We start from the raw sequence: 23,658 nt of genomic DNA on the forward strand, positions 1-23,658 counted from the left end.
AAAACCATTTGTGATTGCTAGATGAATATGGGGGCAATAGTCTTAGTGAGTGTTTGGAAACCATTCAAAAAATTCAAAACATTTTTTGCGCTAAAAATTAACTTTTATTTTATATTTTCTGATCATTTTGATGTGCTGATCTAAAAAATGATTTAAAAAAAATATAAAAACACATCATTTTGATGCATTTCTAAATAAAAAACACTTTAAAAAACAACCACAACCATACTTTCAATCACATTCTTACTCTATCAGTTGTGTATTCGGTAACTTTTATAAGAAAGCAAGATCCAAATCCAACTGACTATATAATTTTTTAATTAAAGTAATGTAATGGAAGAAACCCATTATGTATCATGAGGACCGTAGAACCTCCCAATCATTATTTTCAAAAGAAGGAAAAATTGTATAAAAAATGAAATTTAGAATGAATAATACTAGTTATTTGACATGCGCTTCGTTATGGGTTAATTATTTTTCTTTTCAATAAAAAAATTTGAACATGCAATCTTTTTTGAAATTTTTTTAATAAAAATATGAAGTGTAAATCAAAAGGCTTATACACGCATTTAGTTAAACAAACCGAGAACCTTATGTGTCATTAAAAAAATCATTAACAATAACTTAATATATATCTAGAAAAGTCAATAGGCGGATATAGATTAAAATATTTGATATCATAACATGAGTCATTTACTCAATTGTGTTTAATGACTCTGTTTATTAATAAAAAAATTTTATTTAATCAAATAATATTAGAAATAGAAAAACATATAAAATTAATTGAATAAAATCAAAAGAAAAAAAAAATCTCCTCAAAATAAAAAACATCCTCTCAAGTTTAGATCTAGGTTTTAGGTAATTTCAAGTTGAAAAAAACATTCAATTAGAATCCCCCATCAAATGAAAGCTTTTGACACCAATATTTGATTATTTTGGTGGCCAAAATTGATATTAATGCTAATTTTCTCTTTATATTACTAAAATCTAATTTTATGTCCATCTCTTATCTCTTAAATTAGGGATTAAAAAATAACAAAAATAAATTTTTGTATCAAAACTGAATTGCAAAACTATTAAGAGACCATATATGTATAATTTATAAAGTTAAAGTGAACCTTTTGTGATAACTTTGAAACAATCATTTATTTGTGATATCCTTTTTCATTTTGGTTCCCTGTTTTTAAATTTTGTTTATAGTCAACAAATTTGATTTAATTGTCCCTTAATTAGGCCTGAAAAAGATAAATGGCGCAAAAACAAAGTTTAAGGACTAAAATAAAAAATTATGAATAGTAAATCCACGCAAAAATATAAAAGGGTGAATAGTATATATGTATATAATATTTTAAATTTTATCTCTAATCAATAAATTTAATTTAATTGTCTTTTAATTTGGCTTGAAAAAAATATAGTTGTCCAAAAACAAAGTTTAAACACTAAAATAAAAAAATTCTGAATAGTAAATTCAAACTAAAATATAAAAGGGTGAATAGTATATATATACCCAATATTTCGGCCACACTGTCTTGTCTAATAATAATGATAATAATATATAGTTCTTGTTCACTTAATTTCCTTTGGATCATCTTAAATGGGCCATGCTGGACTTGGGTTTCCAATCCAAACAATCATGCAAGTCAACTGGGCCCAAGCCTACTTCACCGATTGACCAACAGCACCCAGTGCAAAAATACTAAAATAGTCCAGCCACTCATCTGATCTGGGAAACTTTCATATTCCCAGAGACCCAACCACACCAAAACATACCTCATTTTCTTACATTCTACTTCAACGGTGCAACCTCCAGGCGAGGTGACACACTATACAGACGATGAGTCAGGCTTTAACTAACTAACTAACTTGACAAACACATTTTCTCTTGGTTCTCGATCTTTCAGCGATCAACCTAATCTTTCCGTTTCAAACAAGAAAACGCTCATTTGTGCTTAGAATCAGAGAACTTAGGGCTTTGATCTAACTGATCGGAGATTCTGAAAAATGGCGTCGTGGCTCAAAGTCGCAGAAGGTATGGATCTCTCTCATTCTTTTTGGTATTTCAATAATGTGGTTCGTTTGTTAATTATTGAAACAAATAAAAAAGTGTATCCTCTTCTTTTTTTTTTCTTCTTTTTTTTCCTGTTGAGATTATATAGAGCAATAAACCCTAGAAATCTCATGATTTTAGCCACCAATTTACATTAAGGTTAATTTCAATCAAATTGTTAATTTTAAAGAACTCTTGTGATAGAAATTCCAAGAAATTTAGGATGTTGGGCGTTTTGGGATTTGTTTTGAAAATTAATAAATAAATTGGTTTCTAGCGTTTGTACTAAAATACCTCCGTTGCTTATGTTTCATCTGTGGTATACTTTGATTTGAGAGATGTTTTAAGTGTGTTATTGTTGTGGTTAGATTTGTTCGAAAATATGGATCGAAAAGCAAAACTGGTTGCGACTGAATTGTCGGATGAGTCTTCTGATCTTCAACCAGCAGGTATAGATCTTGTATTCTCTGTTCATCTCTTACGTTCTTAGTTCTGATGTGGTTAACTGGACTTTGAGGCAATGTAGTTTGAAGATAGATGCTTTTGTTTTAGTTCTGTTGATAAAAAAAAGTTTCTTTCTTGCAATATATAAAACATTCTCCTAGTGCATTTATGATGTGTTTTCTTTAGATATACGAGATCATTTGTTTCTTTTGACGTAGATAATGCAATCATGAGCTTTCTCACAAACTCGTGCAGATATTATTAGTGACCCGGTATTTAAGGATTAGGGAGGGAATCCGAAAGCTTAAAATTTTAACATAATTATTATCTAATCAATTACTTTTTGCATAGAGTGATTTTGCTGGCTTCCTTGTTGTGTTTGGTATCTTGAGCATCCCAAGGGCTTTCCTAAACTGATATTCCATGTACAATTGTTACAGTTAGTTTTGGCTTAATTTGCAGAATGCATCATCATGCATTTCTTGTGCTCCTTATTGTTCTTTCTCAATAAAATTTCTTCCTTTATCCAAAATTATATATATCTTGCCATGACAACTTGGCATTTTTGCAGAATGTTTCTTCACAATGAGCAAAAATGGAAGCTAAATGTGAGAATTACTTTTAAAATCAATTCTAGTAAAGCTTTATAAAATTATTCTCTCCAGCTTGGATTCTAAGGCAGAGAGCAAACATAGGAGTTAGAAATCCAACTTAAACTACTGACATGCTAGGCCTTAGTCTTTGGAAAAGATATTGGTGTTGTAATAAACCTAGGTATGTAAATCTAACTTTTTTATGATGTCTGTACCTTTTTTTGTTGTTGAAATTTTAAGCTTCTAATGGGCAAGGATCCAAACCGAAGAAGATGGAGTCAAGGATGGAGGTATTTTCCAGTGTACCTCTAGACTCAAGATAGTACTTGGATGGTTATTTTGAATGGAATATTTTCATGTCAGACAATGCTGTCAGATGATTTAACATACATGTCAGCTGTTTGCAGGGTGGAAAGAAGCTCTCAAACAAAGAATCTCCCCAAGCAAGTAATGCTTCACAGGAGCTAGCTTGTATACAAATGCCACAACTAGACATCGCTTCTGATAATGATAGGGCTACGCTTTCTGTGGAAAATGAAGAGACCCTTCCTAGCAAGATCATAGCCCAAACAAGCACTGAGAACCTACAGGATGCTGGAAGGGATGTTACTGTTGCTGGTGTGGACTCTGCAACATCAACTTCTAATGGCGAGCTTCTCAATGAAAAGGATTCAGATGTTCCTGTAGAGCATCCCCCACCATTACCTGTGAAAGAGACGCAGGTTGTCAAAGAAGACCATCCTATTGATGATGGCCAAAATATCAAGTCAGGGGAGGCTGATGTTCCTGTAAAGACTGATCAAGAGAAATCGCAATCAACACTTACCAGCTCTCCTGTGCGTAAGGAAAGCTCATTGAAAGGTGCCGACCTTGAAGTCGAAACTCTTGTCAATGAAAAGAAGCAACTGGAGAACAAAGCTGACACTTCTCCTATGACAGTGCAAGACCAACTCGATGAGGTAAATTGTTTACCATAGGGAAGAAATTGGTGTAATTGAAGCATCCTGGAGTTTTGGGTTTTCTCATGTGTCTGTCATCTAAAGTCTTACTGATTAGTCCCTTTAGTTGGTCTACAGGCTCAAGGACTGCTGAAGACTGCAGTTTCCTCTGGTCAGTCAAAAGAAGCGAGGTTAGCTCGGGTAAGCTTCAGCTATGATTTCCCTTCTTTATCATTGCCAAAGTAGACTTCGGATAGGATTCAGTGGTCAAATCCATTATCTGGTATTGGTTGCAGCATTTTTTTATGGAACAGTCTGTATCCATAAAACAATTTTAAGGTATTCTAGTAGATCATGCACTTTCCTGCAATAAGATTGTTTAAGGAACCTTTTTCAGAAGAATAGCAGGAGCTGGTTTACTGTATCATGTGTACAAGCAGGAAAACTGCCATTCTTCCTCCTATATAGTTTCCTATCAATCATTTCCTATATGATGCTGTGTAACCTTTCTTTATAAAAATTCAGGCTTGTGCTGGACTTCAAAGCCGCCTTCAAGAATTTAAAACTGAAAATGCTCAGCTGGAAGAACTTCTCACTGCCGAGGTGAAATGACATTCCAATTTTATTTACTGAAGTTTCATAGGCACACGTAAATGTATATGATATGCTATCAAAAGAGGCTTGTTTAAATTTAAGATGCTGCCTTGACAGAGAGAGCTGACCAAATCATACGAGGGTCACATAAAGCAGCTACAGAAGGATTTGTCAATATCTAAAAACGAAGTAGCTAGGATAGAGTCAAATATGGCTGAAGCTTTGGCAGTGAAGAACTCTGAAATCGAGGCACTTGTCAGTTCTATGGAGACAAGCAAGAAACAGCTTGCTTTATCTGAAGGAAATCTGGCTTCAATGCAGGTTACGTACACTTTACATTTCAGATAAAGTGCACATGCATAGAAATGCTCTATCTGTTTAAGTGACTTTCTCCACCAAAACTATCAACCCTCTTCTTCCTAAAATTTGGATTCTGAGTCCTTTGGTCATATAGATTTTTTCAAGTCTCATATGTCTTCTTGATTCTTTCATTTGTCCCCTTTATTTGAATGGCATGCACTCTTTTAAAATATACCTGTCAAAGGAAGAATTTTTCATATCTTTCTGTAGTGCCTTCTCAAGTATTGGAGCTATTCCATGCACTGAGCATATGATGACTTTTATTCAATCATAGATTCCGAACAAAATACAAGTGATTTGAAGCCTGAAGGAACCATGGGATTGTGCATGGATTGGGAAAGTACACTAATTGAGATTATAAGAACATGAATCATATCCGTCTCTCATTGTGCATTCCAACTTGATTGTTTTTCTAAGGCTTGATAATAATATCCTATCAAAGCTTTTTGCAGTGTAATGTTAAGTTTTAGTCTAAATGGGGGAAAAAAAAAGAACAAAACATTTCTTTAATCTAGTTTTGTGCGAAAGTTATATGATGTTGTGCTTTTGTTGGTAGGAACCAAATTACTTGTTAGCTTGTTCTGGTTTTGGAACTTTAATTACTTTGCTAGGTTGATGCAGGACATTTGTTGTCTTCCCTGGAAGTGCACTGAATTGAGTTGTGATTTGAAAAAATGGAAGTTCTAGGATTTAATCTTAGTAAAGAGAATGAAGTTTCTGGATGAATTGAATGACTTGCAATATTAAGGAGAACTCAAAGGAAATTGAGTTAATTATCTATATACTATATGAAGATTGGTTAACTTTAGTTATTTTTAATATTCTTTTATTTTTGGTTGGATCTTTTGTGGCTATATGAAGCTCATTTGCTTGACATTCAGGATATGTATGATTATTCAAATAAATTGAAGTTTGCAAAGATAATCTCTCTTGTGTATTATATAGTAGCTGTCATAGTGATAAGATTAGTACTTCATGCGGTTGTTCATCAACTTGGCCTATGTGCCTAACCTGCTTACTTGAGACAGTCTGCTCATGTGTTTAGGAGGCGGTGACATTATGCAGCTAGTTTAGAATTATAACATTCTCAGATAATTGAGCCTTTGTTTAACAAGAGCAACACTGTTTTATAATTCTTCTCATTTTTTGAATTTTTGGCTTGTTCTCTTTTTTCAAACTGTTCAACCACCCAACCAACCCTGTATGCAGAAGCTGTATAATTTGTCCAATCCTTTCAACATTAAACAAACTTGACCCAGCCCCACCCTACTTGTTTTGGGACTGGTAAGGGGTCACTTATTTCAATGTACAGGGACATGATCCAATCCAACCTGAGAACACCTCTCTCATTTGCATCCCCAGCCTCTATACTTCACCATCCCCCTTCAATGGTAATGAAAATGCAACAACAACAACAACTACTACTCATCATTTTCTTTTTAGATTTCTATTTCCTGATGACCAAAGAAGACCTATTACCAAGACAACATGATGCCCTTTTCACTACATGGTGCAACTTGCTACTGATATCTCAGCATTGTGCATGAACTATTGTTTCATACACATTTTATTTACACGAGTTACAATAATAATGTTACAGGCAAACATGGAGTCTATTATGAGAAACAGGGAACTGACAGAGACAAGGATGATGCAGGTAAACTGGTTAGCTATCCTTGTTTCTGTCATTTGTTATTTCTAGTTCTTATTATATCCTTGCAGTGTTATTTTATCATGAGATTCTAGATCATTGGTATACTGCTTTATTAGGCTCTGCGAGAGGAGCTGGCTTCGGCTGAACGGAGGGCGGAAGAAGAACGTACAGCACATAATGCTACAAAAATGGTTTGTACTGTGACTAATTCAACCATTTAAACAGTCATGTCTCCCCCCTGTTGCTTGCACTTTGATAACCTCTGTTTGGTAAAACAGGCAGCTATGGAAAGGGAAGTGGAATTGGAACATAGAGCAGTTGAGACATCCACTGCCCTTGCTAAGATGCAGGTAATGTAAGGGTATGCCCTTCATGTTATTTACTAAAAAAGTAATCTGTTCTTTAAAATATTATATAACATAGAACTGATTACATTCAAGACATGCTGGTGGTATATTGCAGTTGAATATAGTACAATGTTCATGAATTTGAGCCCTTCTTTTTCCGTTGTTGGTTCGAGATGTCTGTAATGATAATACAATGGTTTCTTTTACTCAGTCAAAAAATAAAACAACGAACACCATAAGTATGAGTATTGCCTAGCCTAGGAATTCAAGATCTTAGTGTTTTAAATGTTTTTATGATGAAACTGGTGGGCATCTATTTTTTCACATTAATATCAATTATTTTGATTGAATGTCATTATTTCTTCCCTTTTAGAGAATTGCAGATGAGAGGACAACGAAGGCAGCTGAACTTGAGCAAAAGGTGGCACTACTTGAGGTACTCAAAACAATGCCAACTTTCTTTTTGGTGAATTTGATTTTCTTTTCCTGTTTATGCTCAAAATGCAGTTCAAAGTCACTAATACTTGCACTTCAGGTTGAATGTGCATCTCTTAATCAAGAGCTGCAAGATATGGAAGCTCGTGCTCGCCGTGGACAAAAGAAGTCCCCAGAAGAGGCAAATCAAATGATTCAGGTACCATCACAAGGCTGTACATCTCATTTTTTAACTCATTTGTTTGAGGTATACTTTATGCATTGCATGGTAGGCATACTTGTAATGAAATCTTGTTTTGGATAGTTAAAATAATTTAGTTAAAAAAAATGAAATACCTAAAATAATAATCTGTTGAACTATTTAACTATCATTTTATCATTCACACTAATGTGCTATGCTATGTAAGAAAGATGCAGTTTTTGTTATTCTTATTATAGGGGTAAAACTATTTACCTATCATGAGATTTTATAGAATTTTCTTTTTCAGTTATGAACATCCCTCTCATGTCAAGTTCTATCTTCTTTTTTTTGTTTGCATTTTTATGCTGTTTGCAGTACTACTTTGCACGAAATGCTAGCTTAATAACATCATGGTTTCTTTTTTCTTTATATCTGACAATAACATCATTATTTATGAGGGTTCTTGCTTTTATTGCTACAGATAATTCTTTTATTTACTCTGAAATAGTGAAAGGTTGTTGAGATTTTATATGATTAGTTATTGTTAGTTCCATTTAACCAGAATCTACTGATAGCACTGATCCTTGACTTGCATAATTTTTATGCACTATAAACTTCTATGGTTAGAGAGTGTACCTGTAGGAGTTGTCTGTTCTAAAAATAAAGCATTTCATATCCTTCTGCTTACTTGAAGAGAACAAATTATAGCACAGCAGTGATTGTTAGTGTACCAGGTCTTTTTGATGACTGAATTTTCAACTGTTAAGATGCAGGCGTGGCAGGAAGAAGTGGAACGTGCACGCCAAGGTCAGAGAGATGCTGAGAGCAAGCTTTCTTATACAGAGGCAAGATTTCTTTGATTTTTGCTGTGAATGTTGCTATTGAAGTCTCCAATTTAATACAAAATTGCCATCAAGATCATATACTGATCTCAAGAGATTTTGATGAAGAAGTTTGTATTATTATTGTACAAAATACTATGTTGAAAACTTGCATGGTAATTTAAGCAGTGTTTGCTATGATTTAACCATTTGTTTGACTGCAGACTGAAGCGCAGAAAATGAGAGTTGAAATGGCTGCCATGAAGAGGGATGCTGAGCACTATTCACGTCAGGTATCCTATGCTAATGATCTGAAGGAGTTTTATGAAGTGGAAATGTTTCTTTGTCTGAAGAAGATTTTACTGCTGATATGGTGTCAAGTTTTTCACTTTACCCACGTGTGACAGATGATTAGTTTATTATGGCACAAAATTATCCCATGCCTTGAATTGGTTTGCGTCATCAGTCATGGAAAACCAAGTTGATTTTGTGTGTGCATTTTGTTAAAGAAATGCATGGTATGATAACTTTTCAGTGTGGCTTTTACTCAAGCATCACCTTATATAGCGCATTTCACAGGAACATGTGGAGTTAGAGAAGCGCTACCGTGATCTAACTGACCTATTGGTAATGCAGATGCCACATAATCTATCCTTTTACTCAATTTTACTACTATTTTAGATTTATGTCGTGGCTTTTTATGTCTGTATCTGTTTATGATTCAGTACTACAAGCAAACTCAATTAGAAGCCATGGCTAGTGAAAAAGCAGCTGCAGAGTTTCAGTTGGAGAAGGAAGTAAAACGTCTTCAAGAAGCACAGGCGTGTCTTTATGTACTTAGTGCTGGCTGATTAATTGCAATTATTCACACTCTTAACTCCCTTTTCATTTAGCTGACAGCTCCATCTTTGTTTTGCACATTGAACAGGTTGAGGCAGAAAGAAGTAGAGTTTCTCGCCGGACATCGTCATCTTGGGAAGAAGACAATGAAATGAAGGAACTAGAGTACGCTATTTGGTTTTTTTTATTGAATAGACATTTTGCATGCTTCTCCTAATCCTTTTGGCATTTTATTGGGCACATTTAGAAATGTCTCATTACCTAGTTTTTATGAACTAAGAATTTAACTGAGCTTTTCTTTGGTAGACCAAGCTCCATTTTACGAATATAGGAGCTCGGTTATTTTTGACAAATGATCATCTAAATACTGCACTGAATCTTTTTTACTGCAGCTCAGTTAGATATTGAGGAAGATGGTTAAAAGTCTAAATGGACAAATATAGTTGATGCACATTATTGATTGATTTAATATGGAAACTATGCCCTCAGAGGAAAAAAGAAAAAAATGTGCATGTTAAATAACAATATTTGGTCATTTGTTGGATGCTAGTCAAAAGTTTACTCAATGATGCCAGTGATTTATGTTGTGGAGTGCAGTATAGCAGGTCAAATATGAATAAGCTAAATGGTTTTATCAGATAAAATGAATGTAGAAAGTAGCCTATACGAACTTTCAAATGTTCAGGTCCTGCTGATCTCACCTTTCTATCATTTTCAGAACTATCTCGCCATATAATTCACTATAAAACAAAAGTGAACTCCTTGATTGATGGTCTTGCATTGAAGGGTCTGTTTGGCCCTACTCTGTTTAAAGGCAAAGTAGCTTCTGGCCCAGTATTTAAGAATATAGGTGTTTTGATTGCAGTTTTCTTCTCTAAATAAAGAAAAGAAAAGGCATTTTATCTCAGTCCCACTGCTTATTTCACAATCAGTAAAAACCAATCCTTTGATTTTGCTCTTATGCATGGCAGGACCAAATACAACTTAAAAGGAAAATTCTTATGAAGAATGATTCTTCACTCGCTAAAAATTAGATTTCAAGACTAGTCTGGACATGTCATATGTCTCATAGCAGCATAATATGAGAGAACGATTACTTGTATATATTGTTTTCTAGGAATCAGCTTCTGAACTGTTTTAATGGATCAGGGCGGAAGATATGATAAAAAAAATATAAAATAAATTGAGTTCAGAGATTTTGAATTATTTTATTAGTCATTTTGAAAGAAGTAAAGCATCTATGATGGAATTAGTGATTCATTGAATGCTGGAGTGTTGATTTTTTTTTCTGTTCTTTTCATATACCCTTGTTTTTCTAATCCTGCCTCAGCTTTCATTTTCTTGATTCCTCTATTAGTGCTCCCTCTGATGCTTTATGAAGTTCATGTGTTGTAGTTCTGATTGGAATGCCTATAAACAATTGATCAATTGAGCATGGAAGACAAAATATCAGCACTCATTTGTCCCTTGTACTCTTTAAACTAGATATATGTGCTATTGTTTAATTCTCTGATGCTTTACGAAGTTCTTTTTTCTTACTAAGTAATAATTGCAGGCCACTTCCCTTGTATCACCGTCACATGGTTGGGGCAAGTATACAGGTAAATTTTTCACCTGTAGTAACCTACTTGCAGTACCTCTCTTTGTTTGATTGCATATGCTTCAACCTGCATCATGCAGTTGCAAAAGGCAGCAAAAATATTGGATTCAGGGGCTGCCAGAGTCACTAGATTTTTATGGCGTTATCCAACTGCTAGACTTATTTTGCTTTTCTATTTGGTAAGGAGTTATTTTATGCTTAAAATGTTTAATTAAAATACATGTTATGTAGAAGCATCTAAGTTTTTTGACGGCCATTAAAATCATTTGCAGGTATTTGTCCATCTTTTCTTGATGTATTTATTGCATCGCCTTCAGGTATGGAAACTTGGTCGTGTGATCAGTTGTTTATGTTATTGAGACATTCAATGCAAGATACTTGTTTCTAGCTGTAAACTAGGTTGCTTTGGACATGCTAAGCATCGGTTTCTATTCAGTAAAATTTTATTTCCCAATATGCAGGAACAAGCAGATAGTTTTTCTGCTAGAGAAGTTGCTGAATCTATGGGTCTCGCTAACCATACCTTACCATAATTGGGTAGCTGTTCCAGATCAAAGGTCAACGCCATGAAGTTGTCTAATATACCTGCGTTTTCATTTCTGCAAAGGTGTGCCTTGCTTGCCGACCTCACCGTCTGCCGTGCATTTTAGGTAATTATTGATCTTGGAAAACAGGGTATAGGTTAGAATAGCAAAATAGTCTAGATGAAGCCACAATTTTCAAATGTGCAGCAAATATAGATAAATCATTATCTCCGTGACAAGTGTGCCTTGTGGGAACTGCTGTCATAATATTCAGTGAGAGCCACCATGTTGTGGAATCCATACTTCGCTTCTTGGATTTAATATTCTTTCATTTATTATAGGCAACTGAAAATTTGCAACCATTCTCAGAATGGAACAGCAGTTTTCATTTTGGATTTGTCAAAAACATACCCCAACTTAGTTTCTGATTGTGAGCAAATTTGAGACAGATGTTCCATTTTCGGTGAGAATAAATTTCATGACCCGTTTGGTGTTTTGGTGCCAACTGAGGCTCACATGGGTTTCACATCGAAAATCATAGAGCCGCAAGCTCCACAGTTTCATTTTGAAACTTTTGATCTTAATTTATATCCTCACTGAGTGTGCTTGCATCTTAAAATTTTGATTAGAAGCCATGTCAAAAACCTGATTCAAAATAAAGATGGTCAACGGAGATCGGACTCTAATCTCTCAAGTTTGCAGGACAGTAACGACCATTTAGCAACATTAAAATCATTAGAAAATCAAATCATTGAAATCAATTATGCAAATCTGGATTAATGGTAAATCTACTTAGCTTGCTAACTGAGTATGTGCTTACAATAATTCAAGAATATTTCTATTCGAGTATTCCTTCACTTTTATTTCTTAACAAATACACACTTATCATCTTTAAAAAATTAGTCAAGCTTTTTTTTTAATTTAAATAAAATTAAGATAATATCAGACCATCAAATATCTAAGAAATTATAATTCCTAGAGTGACATTTGCAATATCAAAGTCTTTCATATAAAAAATATTAGTTAATATTTTTTTGATATCATTGATTATGTATTAGTTGTTGTCCAATATTAACAAGTCATCCATATAAAAACATACAATAACATAGCATTTATCCATATTTCTTACATAAATATATTTATCAATCTCATTGATTTTAAACTTGATTGACAACATAACCTTGTTAAACTTTTTATACCATTAAGTAAGAGCTTATTTCAAACCATGTGATAATTTGACAAGTTTAAAAACTTTATTTTCTTTCTTTTAACAACAAACCCCTCAAGTTAATCTATTAAGACCTCTTTGTTAAGGTTACAATTTAGAAATATTATTTTTACATCTATTATTATATTTGGATGAAAATAATCAATAACTAATTTGTGTAATATTGTATGCATGTCTAATGAATACACAATCCACTATTTTAAGTCTTATTTTAATATTTTTAGGATCAAGTAATACGAATTTGACAGGATGCTATTACATTTTAAAAATATTTGTAAAAATATCTTTTTTCTTTTCAAAACTCATGATATATATTTTCTAACTTCTTGTAAGGCACTTTGTTAAATATATAATTGAAGGTCAAAATTGTCTACTCTCACAAGTTTTAAAACGCTCTTAAACTTGTCAACATAAAATTCATCATTTGTTTTAGAACTTGGTTCTTACTTTCAATAATTTTATTTTGGTGGGTGAATAAGAAATATTAGATTAGTGTATAATATCACTTTGAGAATAAAATTCGCTAAAAGAGCCTTATATTCTCCATTTTTATTTTTTTTATTGCATTATTTTTTTGTTAAATTGATTTTCAACTTTATTTTTTTACTAAAACATTTCAAGAGCCTCATTTTTTTTTTTTTTTTTTTTTTTTTTGTGTGGAACTTTGTCATTTGTTTAACCATGTTTGCCCTTAAGTCCATTGAGGAGGAGCTTGTTTTATTTTAGAAAACTTATTAAAAGGCTTTTAGTAAAAAGTTATATTGGTATACCAATATAATCCGAAACAACTTAACAATCTCTTAAAAAATAATTTTTTTGACATGTAAGGGATTTTGAAAAAAGATTTGTCATTGTCACACCCCATGTATTTATAAATTTGATCAATTAACTAGGAACTAGATATTTTCTCACTTGTCTAATAAAGACTAATTCAAAAATACAACCTTCCATGAGTCATTATCCTAGGTAAGAGAGAGAGAGAGTAACTTTTATACTTTCTCAATTACCGCTTCCTTTTTATGTAAATTAACATCATAAGCTGAAAACATGAAAAAAGATTGTATATTCTTGAGAAATGTGGAAAGCCAAATAAATAAATGAACATGTTTAAGCAAGGGTCCTAGGAATTTATGTTGTTATTGTTAGTGTATATGCTTTATAACCAACCAATTAGATACATATTGATGTTGTCTTTGTTCATGTAACATATTTAATTTTTAATAAAAGCTTATTTATCTTTAATATTCATCAAATATTTGATTAATAAATATAGATTTAAAATAAAGTTTTTATGATAAAAATACTTTGCAAAGAAAATTATAAAGTTGTTATAATTATATGATTCATATTACATCAAAATATTGTTATTAAATGTTCATGATCAATGCTCTATTAAAATTAAATATTAATTAGAGTTGTTGATACTGATACTGATACTGATACTGATACATATTATTATTGTTGTTTATAAAAGAAAGCAGTTATTCTTTTAAGTTGAGGTATGAGAGATACTTAGAACTAATGTGTATGTGATTGTCAGATGATATGTGTATTGAACTGACTTGCATGAAAATTCTATATGAAGAAATCACATGTGTCTATGAAAAGACTCACATGATGGTTGTGTAAGTAATCATTAGACTTGAGATCACTAAGTTATCTTATATAGAGAATATTATGTTTTGATCTTGCTACATGTTGTCCTAATCAAGGGTAAAAAACAAAGTAGATATTGAATATAACATGAACTATATGAAAGTATTTGAGTAATCAAGAAAGTATTGACTATTCTAAGTGAATTAGAAAAAAAAATATTTTATTTGTTTTCAAATATTATTTAAATAATCAATTACTATAATGTTAAGAATAAATATAATTTAGCAAAATAGACACTTCATGCTTTAATTTCGGTTTGATTCAATTCAAAAACTTGAAAAAAATAATAATTTTGATTTGATTATTTATTTTGACCCAAAACCATATCAAACTGAAATTGCTCTCTTACTGTAAACCGACTTGGCAAATAGCAATTCCTCCATACAACAGACAGACTTTAGTAGCCAAAAACACTCTGCTCCTTTATCTGAGTTGATAACTCGTGACAAAATTATTGTCCACAGCACATAGACGTGGCCTGGCAATATTTCTATTTGGCTGTCAGCTGTCATGGCCACATTATGATTGCACTAAACATTTTCCAAAATAATGATTGAACTTTATAGTGGTGGGTTGTGTCTATGATATTGATGTAGAGTGTGTTTGGATTATGGCTAAAACATTGCTTGTCAAATATTTAAAAAATGTTTTTATTTAGAATTAATTTTTTTAATTTTTTTTATTTTGCTGATATTAAAAATAAATTTTTAAAAAATAAAAAATATATTATTTTAATATATTTTTAAATAAAAAATACTTTTAAAAAATAATAATTATTACAAATATACTTGCAAGGGGGTATGCAGAACATAAAAGATAACGTGGCAAGTTAAAAGTTTTCTTCTCTTTGATTATCCGTTTTATAATATAATTCAATTTATTTTGAAAAGTATTTTTAGATGTTTTTTTTTTATTTTAATATATTAATATTAAAACTGTAAAATATAAAAAAATATTTTAATATATTTTTTAATTAAAATATATTTTTGTAAAAGAACAACACCATGCACTACCTTACTAAATACACATTTATCTTTATATTTGAATGGTCTTGACTCTTGTTATCTTTGATACGAAGACAAATCATTCTTTCTCCCGTTGTTTATATGACAATAGTTTTCTTTGAAAAGTTAATTAAATGGAATGGAAAGAGAATTATTTGTTTATATTTGTAAATTTTATGAAAAATAAGTCGAAAAATAACTTTTAATATTTGGTTATGATATGAAAAATTAACTAAAAAATAAATTATTAATATTTTTTTCAAGTTTATTAAAAAACAAAGACTAAATTTGATAGATAAAAAAAATTAAAGAAGAATAAAAATAAAAATATTTTAAATTTTATAAATTATTTGAAATAAAACAAATAATAATTAAAAGAGTGAGGATCAAATTCGACGGATAAGAAAATCTCAATCAAGAAAAATTATAAGAGAAAAAACAAATAGCAATTAAAATAATATCAGAACATCAAATATCTAAGAAATTATAATTCCTAGAGTGACATTTGTAATATCAAAGTCTTTCATATAAAAATATTAGTTAATATTTTTTTGATATCATTAATTATGTATTAGTTGTTGTTTAATATTAACAAGTCATCCATATAAAAACATATAATAACATAGCATTTATCCATATTTCTTACATAAATATATTTATCAATCTCATTGATTTTAAACTTGATTGACAACATAACCTTGTTAAATTTTTTATACCATTAAGTAAGAGCTTATTTCAAACCATGTGATAATTTGACAAGTTTAAAAACTTTATTTTCTTTCTTTTAACAACAAACCCCTCAAGTTAATCTATTAAGACCTCTTTGTTAAGGTTACAATTTAGAAAATATTATTTTAACATCTATTATTATATTTGGATGAAAATAATCAATAACTAATTTGTGTAATATTGTATGCATGTCTAATGAATACACAATCCACTATTTTAAGTCTTATTTTAATATTTTTAGGATCAAAGTAATACGAATTTAACAGGATGCTATTACATTTTAAAATATTTGTAAAAATATCTTTTTTTCTTTTCAAAACTCATATGATATATTTTCTAACTTCTTGTAAGGCACTTTGTTAAATATATAATTAAAGGTCAAAATTGCCTACTCTCACAAGTTTTAAAACGCTCTTAAACTTGTCAACATAAAATTCATCATTTGTTTTAGAACTTGGTTCTTACTTTCAATAATTTCATTTTGGTGAGTGAATAAGAAATATTAGATTAGTGTATAATATCACTTTGAGAATAAAATTCGCTAAAAAAGCCTTATATTCTCCATTTTTATTTTTTTTATTGCATTAATTTTTTTGTTAAATTGATTTTCAACTTTATTTTTTTACTAAAACATTTCAAGAGCCTCATTTTTTTTTGTTGTTTTTTTTTTGTGGAACTTTGTCACTTGTTTAACCATGTTTGCCCTTCAGTCCATTGAGGAGGAGCTTATTTTATTTTAGAAAACTTATTAAAAGGCTTTTAGTAAAAAGTTATATTGGTATACCAATATAATCCGAAACAACTTAACAATCTCTTAAAAAATAATTTTTTTGACATGTAAGGGATTTTGAAAAAAGATTTGTCATTGTCACACCCCATGTATTTATAAATTTGATCAATTAATTAGTACCTAGATATTTTCTCACTTGTCTAATAAAGACTAATTCAAAAATACAACCTTCCATGAGTCATTGTCCAAGGTGTAAGAGAGAGAGAGAGTAACTTTTATACTTTCTCAATTACCGCTTCCTTTTTATGTAAATTAACATCATAAGCTGAAAACATGAAAAAAGATTGTATATTCTTGAGAAATGTGGAAAGCCAAATAAATAAATGGACATGTTTAAGCAAGGGTCCTAGGAATTTATGTTGTTATTGTTAGTGTATATGCTTTATAACCAACCAATTAGATACATATGATGTTGTCTTTGTTCATGTAACATATTTAATTTTTAATAAAAGCTTATTTATCTTCAATATTTATCAAATATTCGATTAATAAATATAGATTTAAAATAAAGTTTTTATGATAAAAATACTTTGGAAAAAAAATTATAAAGTTGTTATAATTATATGATTCATATTACATCAAAACATTGTTATTAAATGTTCATGATCAATGCTCTATTAAAATTAAATATTAATTAGAGTTGTTGATACTGATACTGATACTGATACATATTATTATTATTATTATTGTTTATAAAAGAAAGCAGTTATTCTTTTAAGTTGAGGTATGAGAGATACTTAGAACTAATGTGTATGTGATTGTCAGATGATATGTGTATTGAACTGACTTGCATGAAAATTCTATATGAAGAAATCACATGTGTCTATGAAAAGACTCACATGATGGTTGTGTAAGTAATCATTAGACTTGAGATCACTAAGTTATCTTATATAGAGAATATTATGTTTTGATCTTGCTACATGTTGTTTCTAATCAAGGGTAAAAAACAAAGTAGATATTGAATATAACATGAACTATATGAAAGTATTTGAGTAATCAAGAGAGTATTGACTATTCTAAGTGAATTAGAAAAAAATATTTTATTTGTTTTCAAATAATATTGATTGTAAATTCTTATGCAAAGAGAAATATTATTTGAAAAGAATTTCAAATATTATTTAAATAATCAATTACTATAATGTTAAGAATAAATATAATTTAGCAGAATAGACACTTCATGCTTTAATTTCGGTTTGATTCAATTCAAAAACTTGAAAAAATAATAATTTTGATTTGATTATTTATTTTGACCCAAAACCATATCAAAACTGAAATTGCTCTCTTACTGTGAACGACTTGGCAAATAGCAATTCCTCCATACAACAGACTTTAGTAGCCTCTCAGCTGTCGAAGGCCGTCGTGAGCAGCAGCCAACTTTGTTTCCTTTGGGCTGTAATTGTTGATGTCATGGGCTGAGCCCTTCAAGGCTTAAAGCTCTCTTTAGATTTACCAAATTCTGACAAACGAAAAATACAACTTTGAGGTCTTAAGGGTTGTTTGTAAAATGCTCCCCAATTTTTATTTTTTTTTGAAGTCATGTATTTCTGCCTTTTCAGTGTCTCGCAAAACATAACTTTTTTTTATATATATATATTTTATTATTTCAATTTTAGATTTGGCGCTTTGTTTAGTAATTAATTTTGGGTCTTTGGATTAAATTCTGGCACTTTAATATTTGAAATTATAATTTATATGCTAGGCGTTTTACAGTATTAAAAAACCTAGTTTCTCTCTCTCTCTCTCTCTCTATATATATATATATAATAAAAATCTTTCTTCCGAAATAATACATTTAAATAAATTTTTATGGCATATGATCAAGTCTCTCAAAAATAAATTATATTTGTATATTTTAGCATATTATAAAATCACAAAAAATAGTCTTTTTATTTTTACATGTATTTTTTTATTTAGTTTATTAAAGTCACGAGAACTTAAACTATATTTTAAAAATACCAACAAATTATTTTATTTGTTTTAATATCAAAGATTATAAACTTATACATAAGATATATTTTTAATATTAAAACAAAAAAATTTTAATTTTAGAATGGCTAGGTTTTAACCTAATAAGATAATGATCTTCTCACCAATAAAGATTTTTTTTTTAAAATTTTATACAAACTAATGATTAGAAAACAAAACAATATATTAGTTTCTATCAGACAAACAAATAACACAGTTTATTTTAGGTAAAATATATTAAAAATAATACATCATTTATATACATAATCATTTTCTTCTTCCAAACTCTTAAAACTAGTTATAATTTTTAATAATTAAAATACCATGCAGCAACCCCATTTCTTTTTTACTCATAGAAAATAAGAATTCATCATTCCTTTTTTTATTATAAAAAAGATCTCGATCTAAAACAACAATCATCATTGTACCACACACGTGCAACCCTCGCAATGCTCTATAAGAATAAAACCTGCCGAAGACATGATGATGCTTTCTCCTTCAATTTTATCCCTTCTTCTGTTTCCTTGCTTTTCTCTTAGCTTCAAATGCTTCTAAGCTCAAAAACTCTGCTCCTTTATCTGAGTTGATAACTCGTGACAAAATTATTGTCCACAGCACATAGACGTGGCCTGGCAATATTTCTATTTGGCTGTCAGCTGTCATGGCCACATTATGATTGCACTAAACATTTTCCAAAATAATGATTGAACTTTATAGTGGTGGGTTGTGTCTATGATATTGATGTAGAGTGTGTTTGGATTATGGCTAAAACATTGCTTGTCAAATATTTAAAAATTGTTTTTATTTATAATTAATTTTTTTAATTTTTTTTAATTTGCTGATATTAAAAATAATTTTTTAAAAAATAAAAAATATATTATTTTAATATATTTTTAAATAAAAATACTTTTTAAAAAATAATAATTATTACAAATATACTTGCAAGGGGTATGCAGAACATAAAGATAACGTGGCAAGTTAAAAGTTTTCTTCTCTTTGATTATCCGTTTTATAATATAATTCAATTTATTTTGAAAAGTATTTTTAGATGTTTTTTTTATTTTAATATATTAATATTAAAACTGTAAAATATAAAAAAAATATTTTAATATATTTTTAATTAAAATATATTTTTGTAAAAGAACAACACCATGCACTACCTTACTAAATACACATTTATCTTTATATTTGAATGGTCTTGACTCTTGTTATCTTTGATACGAAGACAAATCATTCTTTCTCCCCGTTGTTTATATGACAATAGTTTTCTTTGAAAAGTTAATTAAATGGAATGGAAAGAGAATTATTTGTTTATATTTGTAAATGTTATGAAAAATAAGTCGAAAAATAACTTTTAATATTTGGTTATGATATGAAAAATTAACTAAAAAATAAATTATTAATATTTTTTTCAAGTTTATTAAAAAAACAAAGACTCAATTTGATAGATAAAAAAAATTAAAGAAGGATAAAAATAAAAATATTTTTAATTTTATAAATTATTTGAAATAAAATAAATAATAATTAAAAGAATGAGGATCAAATTCGACGGATAAGAAAAATCTCAATCAAGAAAATTATAAGAGAAAAATAAATAGCAATTAAAAGAATAAAGATCAAAATTAATATAAAAATAAAATTAAGTTAAATTTTAAAGGAAAAATTAAAAAAATTCAAAACAAAGCATATAGCAATAAAAATTTAAGGATTAAATTTGATATAATAAATAAATAATAGGATATTTTATTTTTTTCAGTTTTAAAAAAAAATGTTTTATATTAAAAATAAAAGGAAAATATTTTTATCTTGGCTGTTTTTTTTTTTGTTGACTGGAAATGTTTTTTCTTCTTGATCAACTTTGCTTAAAGTTGCCAAAAATTGGAAAGTCAAGAAAGTAGTATTTCTTAAAAGTGTTTAAAAAACACATAGAAGAGAAATATACGAGTTTCACGAGTTTTTTTTTTATATAAAAAATTAGACGTGAGAAAAAAATTATAAAGGAGTACAATTGTATTTATTTATTATTTAAAAAAAATATATCCCACGGTTATCGTACACTCTAGTAACGCAATCAAGATTTTAATTGATTGCACTCTAACGAGTGTAAAATCTAAGAAAACATTAAAATATTTCCCAGACACGCAACCCTTAAAATACAAAAAATATTCAAAAGCTACTTTATTCTTATCGCAACATTTTAGATATTTTTAGTACTCATTTGAAAATAACATAGCAACCAAAAATAACTTTCAAACTAGTAAACTAAGAAATAGTCAGAGAAATATCATAGTCCAGCTGATTGTGCTATTGAGAATACCGCAAGTAGCGCAGCTAATAACGCAACCTACTGAAATTTTAAAATTTCAGTTCGGTGTCCGCCAGGTTCAGAACATGGATTCCGAGTTTTGACGGGATCAATTTTTTTAGAAAAAATTAAAATAATATTAAAAAATATTAAGAGATTGCAACTGGATCTTGCCAGGTCAACTCATCGGGTCACACTATATTTTTTCTTCTTTAATTTTTTTCAACTCAGCCTGGTTTCAGTCGCATATCGACTAAGTCCTGAGTCGACCCGCTGAGCTGGGCCGTTTTCAAATCTATGGTCGTGTAGCGCAGCAAATTAAATATCACGTATTGGATACACTATTAGAAGTATAGCAACTAGATGAATTGTGTTATTTTTTTTTAAATATATTAATTTACAAATTGTTTTTACTAACTATACTATTAAAATAAATTCCATGTATAGGCGGACATGGATCCAGGATCCAATTTTAGTAGGGGCAAATTAATATAAGTATTTAACTAAATTAATTAAAATTTTAAAATTAAAATTTTTAAATATAAAGTTTAAAAATTTACATATATTATAAAAAGATACTCCATAAAATTTTATTTTTATCTTATAATTAACATACGCTCCTTATAAAACTTTATATGTTAAAAACGTTGTAGGATATTCTTATTAACAACACTTTTAAATATCTCTCTTTTTAATATAAATAACTAAATAATCATTCAACCAATCATCCTTATAACTAACCATAAATTATTTATTTCAATCAACCAACATATAACCATAAATTATTTATTTGATTAATTTCTCACAGTCTAAATTGTTGGCTTTACTTCATCATAAACACCTAATTTTTCTTCTTCGGTTATGCTTTATTAATTTAAAGTCATTTACATCTTATTATATCCAAGAAACACCACATTTTCACAATTTTACTTTTTTCTAATTTAACATTTAAGAATCCTAATTCAAAATTTAATGATTTTGCATAAATTTTATTAATCTTTACTTAAACTTATACAATCGAGTTTATAACATCTTGCATGATAATGATATGAATTTTGAATGTTAACCAATTAAAGTTTTTTGCTCCTTTTTTTTTTTTTTTTACTTTTAATATCATGGGTTTTCTCTTTCTACTCTTTTTTATTTTTTTCACTTGATTTTCCCCTTAATTTTTGAGTTGGATATGTTGAATACTCGCTCCCTCATCTATCTTGTCTTAAATCTTAGTTACTCTCCAGGATATTAGCGAGGAAGCTCTTAATTTTTTTCTCTTCTATTTTTTCAGCACTGGCTGACATTTTAAAAGGGAAGAAGAAGCTGAATTTCTAGTTTTCCTAGCTTATTTATGAAAATATCATTAATGAGCCTACATGTTATTTTTTGTTCGACTATTGATATACATGCATGACCTTCCCAAACTTAAATTACCCTAAAATTTTAAATCATTATAGGGCAATGTGTTCAAAGGCTCCTTGTAAAGTTTCAATCAAATTCGATGGTCAGATTAAGAGTCATGTTAAATATCATAAAACTAGTCAGTATATAATTTCACGTTAAAATTCAAATTTTCTTATTATTCAATCATTGCTAGAATCATATCAATTAATTTTTTAAGTTCTTAAGACCATTTTTTTTATTTTAAAATATATTTATTTTTCATTGCTAGAATTATATCAGTTATTTTACTAATTCCTCGAGATCATTTCTTTTTATTCTAAACTTTTTTTATTTTATCTTTTTATTCATTACAAAACCACTATCATTTCATGATAATATTATCGATTTTTAACTAAGGTCTACACCAACACTTTTTTGCGTAGTTTTTTCTTAACTTTTATTTATAATTTTTATTATAATTCATCATAATTATTTCATCATTCTAAAAACATATCTATTTTAAATTTTTTTATAATTTTTCTACCTATCAAAACTCCATTACTAATTTCAACATGATATTTTTTATTTTATCATGTGCCCACATTGCACACATGCCGGATCCGTCCATGCGTGCAGGCGTTGAAATGTTTTAGTAAACACCATTTTTCACTTTTCAGCTCATGCATTATCTATTATTGAACAATATCTTTAACGAGGAAGAATTGTAATAAATATACCTATCATCTTGTTTTGTTTTGTTTTTTTTATATAAATCACATTGCCACTGTCTATATCTAAATGTTTAATACTGACTATGTTATTTCCCGCATTATACCGTGGATTAAAAAAAAAATTCGATGTAAAAAAAAAGTCTAAGTTATGAGGATTTTTTTTAATATTGTCATTAAATCTAATCCGACAAGTTAAATTTAAAAATTATTGACTTGAATTCCTGCTTTGTTCGGGTTTTAAATTAAACCATGTAAAAGTTATCTTGATATAATGTTGTTGACCTGACAGGTCCGAAGATGAAAAAAAAAAGAGAGAGAAAGAGAAGTAAATGATAAAAATAAAGGCTAGACATGTATGTCTAAAAACAACCTGGATAATCGCTAAAAAAGTTGTTGGATAACATTTTTTCTTTTTAAACAATGAGAGGATAATGTATTGAATTGATTTAAGTCAATTTAAATTAATTTGTCAAACCCGTGATTTAAATTATGGAT

General features: G+C 29.3%; 1 protein-coding gene across 9 annotated transcripts; it reads left to right on the forward strand.

Moving 5' to 3' along the window:
- The first annotated feature begins 1,725 nt into the window (after positions 1-1,725).
- Positions 1,726-11,784, forward strand: LOC118051614 (golgin candidate 1). Of its 9 annotated transcripts, none has more exons than XM_073406242.1 (22): positions 1,726-2,029; positions 2,416-2,496; positions 3,063-3,099; positions 3,325-3,374; positions 3,482-4,043; positions 4,161-4,223; positions 4,548-4,625; positions 4,734-4,937; positions 6,577-6,633; positions 6,747-6,821; positions 6,909-6,980; positions 7,351-7,413; positions 7,513-7,611; positions 8,361-8,438; positions 8,639-8,707; positions 8,994-9,041; positions 9,140-9,247; positions 9,343-9,419; positions 10,810-10,855; positions 10,935-11,033; positions 11,127-11,171; positions 11,316-11,784. In XM_073406242.1, the coding sequence occupies exons 3-22, from the start codon at positions 3,064-3,066 to the stop codon at positions 11,385-11,387; spliced, it is 2,001 nt and encodes a 666-aa protein (XP_073262343.1). In that variant the 5' UTR covers positions 1,726-2,029; positions 2,416-2,496; position 3,063; the 3' UTR covers positions 11,388-11,784. The 9 variants fall into 9 exon arrangements, with proteins under 9 accessions (XP_073262343.1, XP_073262345.1, XP_073262344.1 ...); XM_073406244.1 differs by having other exon boundaries at positions 3,492-4,043; XM_073406243.1 differs by lacking the exon at positions 3,063-3,099.
- Positions 11,785-23,658: the final 11,874 nt, after the last annotated feature.

Source organism: Populus alba, chromosome 18, assembly GCF_005239225.2.
Source record: "Populus alba chromosome 18, ASM523922v2, whole genome shotgun sequence".
In the NCBI taxonomy this organism is placed as follows: Eukaryota; Viridiplantae; Streptophyta; class Magnoliopsida; order Malpighiales; family Salicaceae; genus Populus; species Populus alba.